General features: G+C 39.5%; 1 protein-coding gene across 2 annotated transcripts in view; it reads right to left on the bottom strand.

Moving 5' to 3' along the window:
* The window catches only part of Atp8b1 (ATPase phospholipid transporting 8B1), a 96,004-nt gene that overhangs the window by 12,643 nt on the left and 67,740 nt on the right, over window positions 1-15,621 (bottom strand). For both annotated transcript variants that reach the window (XM_090353033.1, XM_090353034.1), the window contains 8 exons: window positions 14,231-14,274; window positions 11,402-11,558; window positions 8,601-8,789; window positions 7,371-7,483; window positions 6,573-6,737; window positions 5,621-5,732; window positions 4,070-4,145; window positions 160-292 (listed from right to left, as the gene is read on the bottom strand). In XM_090353033.1, the coding sequence (XP_090209159.1) occupies window positions 160-292; window positions 4,070-4,145; window positions 5,621-5,732; window positions 6,573-6,737; window positions 7,371-7,483; window positions 8,601-8,789; window positions 11,402-11,558; window positions 14,231-14,274 (989 nt within the window). The remainder of the gene's footprint in view (window positions 1-159; window positions 293-4,069; window positions 4,146-5,620; window positions 5,733-6,572; window positions 6,738-7,370; window positions 7,484-8,600; window positions 8,790-11,401; window positions 11,559-14,230; window positions 14,275-15,621) is intronic.

Raw genomic sequence — 15,621 nt, 5'->3', positions numbered from 1 at the left:
AGACATCCCATGATACTTCCAACCTGGAAGATTACACTTGTGTTTATAAGCTAAGGGATTTTGGTTGGCAGCTAATGAACATACAAAGCCATCTAAAACTGATCCAAAATAAACTCATTGTATTTGAACCAAAGGCGCAGGCACAACAGGGACACTTACCAACCAAGAACCAGTGATTATTAAGGCACGGTTTTCACCAGTTGGAAAAAAAGGTTCATTTATAGGTGGTGCAAATTTTGCATATACACCACCTCTGTTTCTCTGGGTTTTCATCCTTTTGTGAAGAAGAGAACTAGGCAGAAACAAGTTAAAAGTACTTAAATTAGAAGACTATAAAAGGCTCCAAACTATAACTGTAACATTTTTAAAATTATGATTTAAAAAATTGTGTGAAATTTACCATCTCCATTTTTTATTGTTTTGCCAGTCTTGAGGCTTGAACTCAGGACCTAAGTACTGTCCTTGTGCTTGAACTCAGGGTTTGGGCACTGTCCTTGGGCTTTCCTCAAGGCTAATGCTCTACCACTTGAGCCACAACACCACTTCCAGCTTTTCCATGTATGTGTTATTGAGGAATCGAACCCCGGTCTTTGTACATGCTAGGCAAGCACTCTACCACGAAGGCCAAACTCCCAGCTCCTGAACACTTTTCATATGTAGAATGACATAGTGTTTTCTTTTTGTAATTAATTAATGTCACTAAAATTCATACATACCATGGCATATGTCAGCATTTGTTCCTTTTTTAAGAGCAAACAATATTCCCCATGTACTACGTTTTTGGATATCCACTCATATATTAATGGATACTAGGTTGTTTTACCTCTTGACTACTGTGAAAAATGATGCTATGAACAGGGTGAGCGCTAGGGCGCATGACTCCGCTGGTTGACCAACAGCCCAGCAAAGCCCTGGGAGTTCAAGGCCCTCACTATACAAAGATTAACTAATCAAAAATGCATAAGCATATGTATCTTCAAGATCTTGTTTTCAGTTCTTTTGAGTAACCACCCAGAAGTGGGATTGCTGAATCATATGGTAATTATATTCTCCTTTTCTTTTTTCAATCTAGGAACTTCCATATTGTTTTCCACAGTGGCAGCACTATTTTACATAGCCACCAACAGTGTATGAGTGTTGTAATTTCTCCACAGTCACACCAATGATTCTTAGTTTTTCTTTTCTTTTTCCTTTCTTGAATACAGCCATCCTAATGGAATGAGATCATACTTCCTTGTTATTTTGAATTCTGTGTCCTTAGTGATTAGTGATACGGGCCAATATTCTACTTGGGTGCCTGCCATTTATGTGTCCTCTTTAGAGAAATGTCTTTTTAGAGTTCTTTGCTAATATAAACTCTTCCATCAAGGAGGCACCATTTGCCAAAGACATCCAAATGAAGATATAGTTGCCACGTGTTTAAAAGCAGCAGAAGGAATGAAAAGCAGTCTTCATCTATATTATAATCCTCTACAACTACTGTTTGTCAGGAAAAAGACAAGCTCTTATTCCCACATAAATAAAATATGTCTTCTTTTGAAAACCCTTAGAGGTTTATATGCACAAATTATTGTCAGACTTTTCTATAATAGAAATATTCTAGGGTGGAAGAGGTCTTAAGGATCTTGTGCAATTGCTTCCAAGTTGATAGGAAAACTAGAACAAAGACTCAGCTTTGGGCTTTGCCCATTTCACACTCATACACACACACACACACACACACACACACACACACACACACTTTTCACTTTTAAAAACAATTTCTCAACGTTGGCACAGATGATCTCTAGGAATAGATTTATTCTCTGATGCAATGTGGAATTTACTGTAATATATGTATGTTCTAAGATGGTGAGAGCATCCCAGGTCTCTACCTACTAGAAGACTGTGGCATTGTCCTCCCCTGGGGAGAATGACTAAAAATACTTTTACATTGCATGAAGATCCCAGGAAGGCAGACTTGCTCTTATTGAGAAATTTGCCCCAGAAGATGACGTAATAATAATCTGCCTTCCCCATCTGTATGTGCACATGTGTGTGAGTGTATGTGCATGCATGTACGTGTACATCAGTACTGGGAATTCAATTCAGGGCCTTGCACTCTTGCTTGTTTTTTTTACTCAAAGATGGCACTCTACCACTTGAGCCACTCCTCCACTTAGGAATTTTGGTTGGTTAATTGGAAGTAAGAATCTTTTGGATTTGTTTGCCTGTGTTGAGGTCCTCATGTATCAGTCTAGCTTCTGCATCAATTTTGCAATCACTTTTAAGTTAAAAATGAGTGATTAGGCAAATCATTAAAAGGCTAAGAGGGGGAAAATTATATAAAATTATCTATTTAAGACATTTTATAGGAATTCTCATTTCAGGAACCATCTAGAAAGATGTCTTGTTTCTATTAAGGAAAATTTGGCAAAGGACATGATTACAAAATTTCCTAGTTATATACATTTTCTCTTGATTTTTTAAATATTTGTTGTTGTTGTTGGTGGTGGTGGTCACGGGACTTGAATTCTGAGTCTGGGTGTTGTCCCTCAGCTCTTCAGCTCAAGGCTACCACCCTACCCCTTGAGCCACAGCCCTACTTCCGGTTTTCTGGTGGTTAATGGAGATAAGAGTCTCACATTCTTTAGTGCCCAGGCTGGCTTTGAACTGAGATCCTTAGATCTCAGCCTCCTGAGTAGCTAGGATTATAGGCATGAGCCACTACACTCAGCTACATTTTATCTTTTAACTTATTTTAGGGGCTAATCTCTAACATCCCCAACAGAAAAACTAGAAATTGATTAAGTACCCTATCTGTCACAAAGAAAGAAAGGAAGAAAGAAAAAAAACAAAGACAGACAGACAGACCATATGGTAACTAAACAAATTACTTGCGATTAAGAATTACTTAACATGGTAAGCATTTCTTTATGCTACTTTGAAAAACCTACAAACACAAAGAGACATGGTCTAACAGAACTGAATGTGATTATAAATCCAGTAATTTTGTCTAATGTATATAAGTACCTAATATACTAATATAATTTGCAAAGACTTTACTGTCATTAGAAAGAAGACTAATAAAAACCATCAATTTATTCCTCATCATAGGGGGAGGAGCAATGTATACTGACATCTTAATTTTACTTACTGCCTAGGAAGTGCCATGAGGTAAAGCTTAAGGAGTACTTGAAACAGTTAGGCCTTCAGTAAATATGCCATGGTTGCTACATGCAGTTTATAGCTTCTAATAAGACATGACTTTTCCATTATATGGTTCCAGGTCTGCTGTGATTGTGATTCAGGATTAATCATTATTCCAACATAAGCTAAGGTATTTATTTGTTTGATTATTTGGTTTGTGCTGGCACTGGGGCTTAAACTCCAGGCTCTTACGCTCTTTCTTGGCTTTTTTCGTTCAAGACAGGCACTCTACTCCTTGAGCCAAGCCACCAATTCTAGATTTTTTGATGCTTAACTGGAGATAAGAGTCTCTTAGATTTGTATGCCTGGGAGAGCTCTGTATCATGATTCTCAGATCTCAGCCTCCTGTGTTGCTGAAATTATAGGTGAGGGCTACAGGTGCCCAGCCTAGCTGAGGTTTTGAAATGTCAGGCCTGTGTCTGTAACTAGGTTAGTTTAGTTCTTGATGTAACCTATGTAAACTTTCTAGAATGGGGTATAGTCTATGACTTATCTACTTATTTGTTCATTCATTCATTCTTCTACATTTGTTTCTCTTTGAAAAACAAAAATCCTTAGAAAAGGCAGAACATGAATATGATCCCTACTAATTTGTTAGTGGTATCACAGGCTCATTTCCTTTTAGAGCAAACAAGCACTGAAGATTTCTTAGGAACTGAGATCCCAGGTTTCTCTAGACCAAACTCTGCTGGCAATGAACTGAGCCTCGGTAACCTGGGCTGCTGCTGTTCTCTGCCCTTACTTGCACATCAGAAAACCTCCCTAGACACATGTTCCAGCTGCTGATTCTCCACATCTGCTGCCTTTGGCCTCTATTCGTGACTTTGAAGAAAGTGCTGCTGCATAACACATCACTTTATGCTACTAGCCCACCACTTACTTGATATCTTCCCCATAGCAGACAGTGGTGTCTTCTGTCAGAAGTTCACAAGCAAATCCTATATTTTCAGCAGTTTCTACAACAGAGAACATTGAAGTCACATGTCATTTCTACTTTGGAACTGAATCTTCATCAACAGATTGAGAATCCACTATCTGAAATACTTGGGATCAGAAGGGCTTGAGATTTTGCATTATAGTAGAATTTGGAGTATTTTCATATATACAATGAGTTATTTTGGTTTGGGGTTTTTATTTTGTGCCAGTTTGGGGGCTTGAACCAAGGCCTTGGGTGGTGTCTCTTAGCTTTTTTGGGGTCACGGCTGGTATTCTACCATTTAAGCCATAGCTCCATCTCCACCATATTTTGGTGGCTAACTGGAGTCTCACAGGCTGGCTTCAAGCCAGGATCCTTTGAACTCAGCCTTCTGAGTAGTTAGGATTACAGACCTGAGCCACCAATGCCTAGCAATGAGATGTCTCTACGTGTATGTGCATGCGTGCGTGCACGTGCATGCGTGCATGTGTGTGTGTGTGTGTGTGTGTGTGTGTGTGTGTGTGTGTGTATTACTGAGATTTGAACTTAGGGCTTTGCATTTGCTAGGCAGGTGCTTGATACTCAGCCAGATGTGCAGCCCTCAATAAGACAGATGAGATCCATGTTTTTCATATACCCTCATAATGTGGCCTAAGGGTAATTTTGCACAGTTTTGTACATGTACATTTTGACTGCAATCTATCCCAGAGGATCAAATGTGAAAATTTCCACCATGGCACCATGTAAGTAAATGTTCAAAAAGTTCCGGATTATAAGTATTCTGTATTTTAGATTTCAAGATACGATAATCGTGACTTTTTCAACATGAACATTACCAGATTCACCTAAAATACCATTTTTCTGTAGCAATGGACAGAAATCATATAAAGAAAAAGATTTTTTCCTGTTCTAAAAAAGTGAAAGTCAATTATTATTAGTAATACTTAGAGATGTAATAATGAACTGTGTTCTCTTATCAACTATATAAAATAATTATTTTGATGAATCAGTGTTCATCAAAATACTAAACATGCAATCTGGGTGTGGTAGCATACACCTATAATTTCAGCACTCAGGAAGTTAAGGGCAGGAAGACTGTGAATTCTAGGATAGGCTATATAGTGAGAGTCTGTTTCAAAAACAAAAAAACCAAAACTAGCCTGGTGCAGTGGCTCATGACTGGAATCCTAGCTACTCAGGAAGCTGAGATCTGAGAATCTCAGTTCAAAGCCAGCCTGGGCACTAAAGAATGTGAGACTTTCATCTCCAATTAATCACTAGTCTAGTGATGGGAAATGAATGCTGAGAAAGAAGCTATACTACTTAAGGACTATAGAGTGGGACATGGTAAGGGTGGCTGGATAAGAGAAAGGCTTTTAAGAATAGCTAGCATCTCCCCACCAGTAACACAGCCTGTGTTTGTGCAGGATGAAAAGTTTAGGTTATCTTGGGTAAAGAAACAGCAGTTCCAAATATTTGTATTTAATAGATCCGCTCGCCTACACAAAGAATTACCCTTTTTGTCTCCAGTGAGCACCCAGATCTTAATGTCAGCTTTTGCAAGTTTGGAAATGGTTTCTGGAACTCCATCCTGTAGTTTATCTTCAATAGCTGTAGCTCCCAAGAGCTGGATTGAGCATTTGAAAAAGCAGAAAAAAAAAAAAGAGTTAGAAAACACGTATTTTTTGTTTATGTTTCTCTTTCTTCTTTTCTTGTGTAGGTACTGGGGCTTAACTCAGGGCCTCCCACTGTTGCTTGGCTTTTTCTGCTGAAGGCTAGAACCATAGCTCTACTTCAGGCTTTTTGCTGGCTTGCTGGAAATAAAGTCTCTTGGATTTGTCTGCCAAGACTGGCTTTAAAACTGGATCTTCAGAGCTCAGCCTCCTGAGTAGCCAGGGTCATACCACAAAACATTTTACTTAGAAAGGACATATTTAACTATAACACCTCTGTACATCACCTTTATAACAAAGAAAAAATATACATTTACGAAAAAAGAAAGGATATACTTTTGTTTTAAGCTTTTACAAAAATAAGCAGTTTCAATAATTCTCCCAATGAAACAAATTGCAGGTTTGTTGTCTAGCATGCCGGAAGGGCCAGGTTCAATTCCTTGGTACCATATACATGGAAAAGGCTGGAAGTGGTGCTGTGGCTCAAGTGGTAGAGCTCTAGCCTTGAGAAACCAAGCTCAAGCCTAGGACTGCCAAAAAAAAAAAAGTGACACGAAAATAGTGAAACTGGATCAGAACTTCTTCAAATTTTTTTTCTCTTTCCTGTTCAAAACAGTAATTTTCATTCTTGTGGAATAAAAGAAATTCAAACGATATAATTTCTTTGTGCCAATTCTGAATGATAAAGTTAGAATTATCTTTTAAGTATGGGATAAAAAAATGTAATAAATGAAATAAAAATTCAATTCGGCTTAGATTATCAAGAGAAATAAGTTATTAAGGTGAAAACTCACAATTAAGTCTTTTTCAATTTCTTCATACACTTTATCCAGAGCTTCGTCCCGGTTGGTCACAGCCACACTGGCAGCCATAAACTTTTTATTCCATTCTGCAAATTCTTTTTCTCCAATTTCCTTGTAGCAAAGGCAGAGGGTTCTAAGGGTTTCACTTGCAAAGATCTGTTTTATTTAAAAGACAATCCACCCCCATGCAAAGAGAAGTTATTTTTAAGTAGTTGAAGATCAAGTTAGAAATCCTACTTTGAAGTAATATACAAAGAGAATTTCAGAAGGGACCAGGGCATTTGATTCTATGGAGTGATAAAACTTGACTTAATAATAGACCTTTCCTTTCTACTCTCCTTCCTTCTCTCCCTTTCTCCCTCCCTCCCTTCCTTCAAAACTAATGATCCAATAATTCACTGCCTTATTAACCCCTGTTGTACTGAAATGCTCTCTTTCCTTCATTCTTCATTTAGTAGTTGGTAGAGTTCTTGGAGGCCATAAAGCTATCTTAGGCTATAGCTTAGAGCAATTGTAATGCACTCAAGGTCAGTGGGAAGGAGATAGGCAGTCTTCCCTTGCTTTGTTCCTGCAGCCTGGATGCTGGGAAAGGGCTCTAAGATCATTTCCTAGGATGCTGAGGGCAGGGGCAGAAAGCTGCCTAGCTGACCATATTCCTACTTTGGTGTTGTTTTTCCCCAACAATACAACAGTGAGATTAATATATATATAGTTCCAACATGATCTTAACGAACAGTACCAGAGACTAAGTTCTGAATCTAGAGCAGAGAGAATAAGAGAAACACTTACATCCAGGGCATCCTGCGTCTCCTGCTTGGTTGGATTCATTTGATGTAACCGTTCATAAATTACAGTGTCAGCTCCTTTACAATACAGCCTGATGCTGCCTTCTGGAGTTCTCACTGATAGTAAGGAAAGGAAATCCATGAAGTTTAATTGTGAATTTTCTTTTTCTTTTGGCAGTACTTGGGTTTGAACTCTGTCCCATTTGCTTGCTAGGCTAGTACTCTACCATTTGAGTAATACTGCCAGTCTGGTGTTTTGCTAGCTAATTAGAAATGGAGCCAATTTGGTCCATAGACCTTTCTCTAGCCATACCCACCAACAGAAATCTTTCCTATAACACCACCTTTAATTCTCAGACCTGGATTTGACTCCTGTGACCAATTTTTTGTATGTTTTTGATCTGTGCAGTCATTTGACTGTGGTATGTGCCTCAGGATTATCTAGATTTTAAGTTTTCCAATATGGCGAACTCACCTTTAGAATCTTAGCTAATCAGAAGGCTGAGAGCTGAGGATCAAGGTTAAAAGCCAGCCTGGGCACAAAAGTCCATAATATTCTTACCTCCCATCAACTGGCATAAAACTGGCAGTGGAGGGTGGTTCAAGTAATAGAGTATCAACCTTGTTAAAAAAAAAAAGCTGGGTGTGGTGGCTCACACCTGTAATCCTAGCTACTCAGGAGGCTGAGATCTGAGCAGAGACATAGCATCCAACTAAATTTGCTGATTGTGTGTGTGTGTGGGGGGGATTAACACGTGTGTGTGAAGGTTCTTATTTCCCTAAAAAATTTAGGGAAAAGGAACATTGGGCTTGTAAATGTATTCTCCAATGATTTAAAAGATACAAATCTCTATATAAGAGATATTGGCAAAGAAAAACAAGGCGATCATGAGGGAGGGTTTTTTCCTACCATCCTTACAATTTTTCTGTGAGGTTGAAATTAATTCCAGTTAGTCATGGAAAACTGTTTTGACACGGGATGGGGTCATCCTTCTCCACTTAGTGGCCTGTGGTCAAAAGGTACGACTGACACCTAAGCACAGAATTCTTCCCCTCCTGTCCCTCAAAGGCGCCTTGGGCACCAATGTGACCTTCCACAGCAACCCATGGCTATTCTAGAGTAAGACACTTTGAGAATGGTCCATTCATTCATTACCTGCTTTCACTTGATGCCATCGAATTGAATGGGGGGCAAAGGAAGGCAAGGACTCAGAGACTGAGTCTGAAGACCTACCAATAATAGACATCCGCTTCCTGTCACTGTTGAAATCTAAGATGGCCAGAACGCTGTAGGTCCTTTCTGTGCCCATCTCACTGATGGTGATGGTGTTCTGAGTCCTGGCGAGGAAGACAAAGCCAAAGTTCCTGGCAGCGTTGACCAAGGCTCCTTCGTCAGGAGAGGCTGCCTGGTAGTTGATCTGACCTGCCAACAGATGCAGGAGAGAAATGCCAGCACAGATGTGAAATGGGGCTGAGGCCATCCTGAGTTCTGGGCCGCAGCTCCTCTGCAGAGACCATAGCACCACCCAGAAAACAAAGGTTTGGCCAAAATAAGAATGTCTTAAAACCTGGACGTTTATGTTGGATAAGTAGCAAATAGAAACTGAAAATAAAAACAGCGAGCCAAGCCAAGTGCGGTGGCTCACATCTGTAATCGTAGCTACAAGGTATGTTCACTGAATTGTTTAATGATAAATGATCCAGGAAAACTTCAAGAATTGTTGCTATTGTTGTTGCTGGTCATGGGGCTTGAATGCAGGACCTGGGTACTGTCCTTGAGCTTTTTTTGCACTCTCACTTTGAACCTCAGCTCCACTTCCAGTTCTTTGGTGGCTAATTGGAGCTAAGAGTCTCATGGACACTCCTGCCCAGACTGGCTTTGAATCACAATCCTTAGATGTCAGCCTCCTAAGTAACTATGATTATAGGCGTGAACCACCAGTACCCAGTTTCAATAAAAATCAAAAAATACTTGGCCTACAAGACTTTCTATTACCTGCATAAGTATTCTCCCTCAAAACATAAGTCTTTCCATAGCCAGTGAATTTTTACATAGAAGGTCATTCAATGATGCAACCTGGTATGAGGAGGAGGTAGGTCATGGGTGTATGGGCAGCTTTTCCTACAAGAAACTACCTGGAAGAGCAGGAAGCTCCAGGGTGAAAACCCATAGGTAGTATTAAAATTTCCCACTTTTTCCCATTAATAATAGGATATTTTATTCTCATTATTATTGACTTTTGTTTTTATCTTCATCACTGTGTTGCCCAGGTTGGTCTCACACTCCTAGATCCAACCTGGGACTGTACAGAAGGCAAACAGTTTACCCAGAGCTAAGTAAGCAGCAGCAAGGACAAAGTATCTCCCTTTACAACTTTAGTTGGCTCAGTCAGTGATCTCTCACATAATATTGACACCAAACTTATTCCCAACAAAAAAGGGAAGAAAATCATAAAAACTGGTGAGGTTTCTTTGCATGAGACAAATCTATTGGGAGCCAGAACCTGGATAAGTTTATCATCAAAGGAAAAGGAAAACCCTTCCATTGTGCTCTAGTAATATAACCACAGACTTGTAGGCCAAGAGAAAAAGAGAAGAACTTTCTAGATTTGTTCAAGCTTCATCTTAGGGTTTCAGGAAGAAACTTAGAATAATAATCCTCTGAAGGAAACTGTATGCACTGTACTTTTACCTTTCTTTACAGACTAATCTGTTTATTATGAAAGCAAAGTAAATAAAAAAGTTGCGCAGCCAGGCACCTAACTTCCTGTGTAGCTAGGATTACACATGTGAGCCACCAGCATTTATTCTCACATGTTCAACTTTCATGTATACTTCTTGAGATTTCATATCTGGTGTTGTGTGTGTGTGTGTGTGTGTGTGTGTGTGTGTGTGTGTGCGTGCCTGTCCTGGGACTTGAACTCAGGGCCTGGGTGCTATCCTTGAGCTTTTATGTTCAGGGCTAGTGCTCTACTTCTACATCTGGCTTTTTTGGTGGCGACTGGAGATGAGTCTCATGGACTTTCCTGCCTGGGCTGGCTTTGAACTGTTTTGTATGTTTAATATGAAATATCAAGGAGGCTTATCAAGAGGGAGTTGAATATGATACAATGGCTAAAATAAAACTTAGAAAATAAAGTCGATGGCGTGAAGATGAGCTGTGCTTCATTAGAGATACATGGACAGAATTATTTCATTCTTTCTACAAGATGCATGCATACATATATAATTTATTGTATCAGTATATGATAAAAGCAAATCATTTTTATTAATATTAAATTTTAAAAAGAATTTTATAAAAGAATGTGAACTCTAGCTGCACCTATTTCTATAAAAATTCCCATTAATTATTATCATGGAATGAAAAAGGCATGTTAAGAAGGCCCAAGCTTTAGATGATGCAATTTTAAGACTCAAGTATGTCTGAATCTAGGAAAGAAAAGCAAATCTCTGAAATCTTCATGTAGGAAGTGTTGTTGCAGGTTAATGTCCATCTGTGATACAGATAAGGCTTGATTTTTATATTCCCAATAAACAGAAATAGTATGGCAGAAAGACTTTGGTTCTTCTATCATAATTCAAGATATTCATTAAAGATAAAATTTCATTTCCAACACGATAAACACATGTAGTTATAACTGAATCACTTGTAAACTTACACAGACAGGAAGCTCCTTTTATACTGGGACTATAGCTCAGTGGCAGAGCCTTATTATAACCAAGGCCTTGCTTTCAATTGGAAAGAAGTAAGGGTGGAAGAAGGGAAGGGAGGGAGGGAGGAAAGGAAAGACGGAGGGAGGGAAGGAAAGGAAGATCATGAAGAAGGGAGACAGAGGAGAAGGAAAGGAAGGGACTAATTCCATGATTCATTTCAAATAGGATGTACAGTAGGTGCTCATAAATATTCATTGCTTTAACAAATACGAGACAGACTTTTTGTAAGTACAACTTGATATTCATTTGAGTGATAAGCGTGAGTCATCTGCGAACTACAAAATTGGTCTCCAGTATGTAAGATGCCAGAGAAATGCTCACCGCCAGTTCTCTCCACCATGACTGTGTGGCAGACCGCAAGCAAGAAAAAAAATTGTCGGACTTCAGGCTCTTTTCCTGACTGGATTTGTTCAATCAGATAATGGTCATGAAATGCTAGTTTTCCATCAGCAAATATATTCCAGCTAAAGTCAACTTGCTGAAAGAAACCGAAAAAGGAAAGACAATATGTTTTAAAAATAATTGTAGATTAAAACTGAAACTTCTTTGAAGCCAAGGTTGTTTTTTTTGTTTTGTTTTGCTTTTTTTAATAACAGTGCAAACATAACTTTATCTGTAATATAACTTATATCAGTCCATGTGTCTTTTTTTACTCAGAGCATTTTGATAGAACCCTAGATGGCTAGGGACAACTTTCTGAATATGGTTTTCAAATTTTGTTATCATACTTGATTTTTTTGAAATGTGAACAAATAAACTATAAAACATTTAAATCCCCTTTATTCTGTCCAGATGCTTGTCATCCTTTTAGACATTGTGATTTAACATTTTAGATCTTAACAGGCATCCATTATGAATTCTGATAGAGAGATTATATCTGTGGCGACTTGCTGAACCTCTGAGTCAAACCATTTGTACCCAGTGCTCCCGCCAAATCCTGTGAGGGCAGGACTCAAGAAAGGAAAATGCTTCACACTAATGGAATCTCAGGTTGTTATTGCTTAGGATAAATTTACAGAAGAGACACATTTGGCTTGACATCCCGGAGAGCTGAGATCTTTTAGCCATGGGCTCCTTATTTCCTCCCAGTCTTTTACACTACTGGTTGTTGTTTATAATCCTCCTCCTATACTTTTGCAGACTAACCTCAAGTCACTTCATAGACAATCTTTTATGCAATTATTGTACAGTATGCCATATTACTAACTAAACTCTTATGGATTATTTGTAGGTCTTTTGACCACCGCAATATTAGCAGGTATTTCTTGTTAGGAGCAAAGTTTTGATGACTCAGTTTGATCTTTCCTCTTCTTTTATCTGTCCACATTAATGCACATTAAAGTAATCTTTCTCCCCTGGTTATGTATTAATTAGTCTACAAAAGTTTTTAGAATACATCTTCTTTATCTAGGCTCTTATTTTATTTCTGTTATCCTTTTCTTAATTCTTCTGACTTGACTTCACATCTCTTATTGATGAGATTGCGGCAGACTTTTTTTTTTTCTTAAATATGATTCATTTCTCCATCATCACAATTAGTGGTGCCAGTTTAAGTGATAGATTTCAAAACACAACTCAACAAATGTAAATCTAACTATCTAGCAGACTCTTGCAGACTCTTATTCACAAAGACAGCATAGATAGGTTCTCTTCCTCCCATCTTGAATAGCCTTATTCTCCAAAAGTTATTTCACCACAGCTGTACTGATCAACACCAGTCCTGAGGCTTGAACTCAGGGCCTAAGTGCTGTCCTTGGACTTTTTTTTTTTTTCTGGGTCATGGGGCTTGAACTCAGCCTGGGAGCTGTCCCTGAGCTCTTCAGCTCAGAGCTACTTCCCTACCCCTGGGCCTGGGGGTTGTCCCTGTGCTCTTCAGCTCAAGGCTACCGCCCTACCCTTGAGCCAAGCTCCAGAGGTTTTCTCTAGAGGTTAACTGGAGATAAGAGTGTCAAGTCCTTTTGTGCCCCGGCTGGCTGGCTTTGAATCTTGATCCTCAGATCTCAGCCTCCTGAGTAGTTAGGATTATAAGTGTGAGCCATCCCACTTGCTTCCTTGGGCTTTTTTCCAGGCTAGAGCTCTACCACTCAAGCCACAGCACCACTTTCTATGTATGTAGTACTGAGGAACTCAGTCTTCGTGTATGCTAGGCAAGCACTCTATCACTAGGCCAAACTCCTTACGCTGCTTTTTTTTTTTTTTTTTTTGTGCTAGACCTAGGGCTTGGACTCAAAGTTCAAGACTAAGACTAGTATCCTACTCCCTTGAGCCTCAGCTCCATTTCTAGATTTTTTTATTATATACTTTATTGGTGATAAGAGTCTCACAGACTTTCCTGCCTAGGCTGGCTTCAAACTGTGAGCCTCAAATCTCAGCCTCCTGAGTAGCTAAGATTAAAGGCGTGAGCCACAGGCACCTACCTGGCTATAGTTAAGATTTTAATTATGCAAAACTCACTCAGAGACTTTAGCACACTGCAAAACTTAGGAAGTTGATACCAATCTTAACATTAAAAGAACCATGTGGGGGGTGGAATCATGTCCTGCAAACAGATCCAGTTGCTATGGATTTGATCTTATTTGGAAATGGTCCTTGCAGATGCAGTTACACCATCTACAGTCATACTGGAATAAAATGGATGCCTGGAAAGACTCACATACAGACACCTAGGGAGAACACCATTTGACAACAGAGGGAGAGATTTTGGCTTTGCTTCTATAAGTCAGGGGCCCCCCAGAATTTCCAGAAATGTCAGGAAAGATCCAACCTTAGAACTTTCAGAGAAAACACCATTTTTTTTTTTTGTGCCAGTCCTGGGGCCTGAACTCAGGGGCTAACTGATGTCACTGAGCTCTTTTGATCAAGGCAAGTGCTGTACCACTTGAGTTATAGCTCCACTTCTGGTGATTAATTGGAGGTAAGAGTTTGGCTTCAAATTGTGATATCGGATCTCAGACTCCTGAGTCACTAGGATTGCAGACCTGAGCCACCCCTGCCCCACAGAACACAGCATTTAGTACGTTGATTTCAGGCTTTTGCCTACACCACTGTAAAAAAAAATCTTATTGCTTTAGACCACACAGTTTGGGGGAATTTTATCCAGACAGCTTTAGGAAGCATATCCCCAATCACTCCTTAATTTGCAGGACTCACCTCTATCTTGCTATGACTGTGTTGAGAAGCATCTCGATGGTCTCCTGGGAAACAGACAGGACAAAACAAGTTGAGTATCCATGGCATTCAAAGACTCTGCCTACCTTGTTCATATCCACAGTGGTGGTGATTTAGATGTCATCGACTACTTTTAGATATGGTTTTCACACTTTCCAAGGGTTGGCAAAAAGTGAAAAATAACAAATATTTACAAAATATCTATGATCTAGCTCTTCACAAAATAAGTTTGCCATCCCGGTGTGGGTTTTGAACAGTCCTTTTGATCTAAAGCACATCCTTTGAGATCCTCTAGCTAACCCTCCTGGAAGGGACTGCCATCACCATGGGAACCACTTCCCACGTCCCCTCTTCTTCACTAATGGACAAACACACCCACCAATGAAAGTCTTCCATAAGTGGAAGAATATACGTGTGCCTATCTTCTTAAAATAGTTGTATTGTCTCTAAAAGTTAAAGACCTCAGCTGGGGCCAGTAGTGCTCCTCTCTAATCCTTGCTGTTCAGGATCCTGTGACCTGGGAGATTATAGTGCAAATCCAGCCCAGGCAGAAATACCCCTAAGACTCTATTTCAAATTAACCTAGCAAAATTATGGACTAGAGATGTGAGTCGAGTGGTAGAGTACTAGCCATGAGCAAACAAACTGAGCAATAACATAAGGCACTGAGTTCAAGCCCCAGCAGAGCTGGCAAAAGAAAGCATTAAAGGACTCTGAATACAGTACCAGCCTTAGCTTTTTAAAAAATATATAAATCAAAGATATATTTCAAAAATTAGAATGATTGTCAACTTCAAAAAACTTGTGAGCTCACACCTGAAATCCTAGCTACTCAGGAGGCTGAGATCTGAGGACTGCAGTTCAAAGCCAGTCCAGGCACAAAAGTCCATGAGATTCTTATCCCCAGTCAACCACCAGAAAACCAGAAGTAGCAATATGGCTCCATGTGGTGGAGCGGTAGCCTTGAGCTGAAGCACTCAGGAACAGTGCCCAGGCCCAGAGTCCAAGCCCCATGAACGACCAAAAAAAAAAAAAAAAAGAAAAAAAGAAAAATTGTGAAGGATCAAGTATGGTGGTTTATGCCTGTAATTTCAGCTGCTTGGAAAGTGGAGATGAGAAGATTGTGGTCCAAGGGCAGCCTAGGCAAAAGTGAAAAATAAGCAAAAAGCCAAAGGATTGGGTGTGACTCAAGAATTAGAATATTTGTCTAAGCATAAGACTTTTTTTTTTTTTGCCAGTCCTGGGCTTGAACTCAGGGCCTGAGCACTGTTCTTGGACTTTCTAAAGGCTAGAGCTCTACCACTTGAGCCTCAGCACCACTTCCGGCTTTTTTTTCTATGTATGTGGTACCAAGGAATCGAACCTGGGTCTTC

The sequence above is a fragment of the Megascapheus bottae genome, chromosome 19 (assembly GCF_031878675.1).
Source record: "Megascapheus bottae isolate mThoBot1 chromosome 19, mThoBot2.hap1, whole genome shotgun sequence".
NCBI classification, from domain to species: Eukaryota; Metazoa; Chordata; class Mammalia; order Rodentia; family Geomyidae; genus Megascapheus; species Megascapheus bottae.
This window is presented reverse-complemented; position numbering and strand designations above follow the sequence as displayed.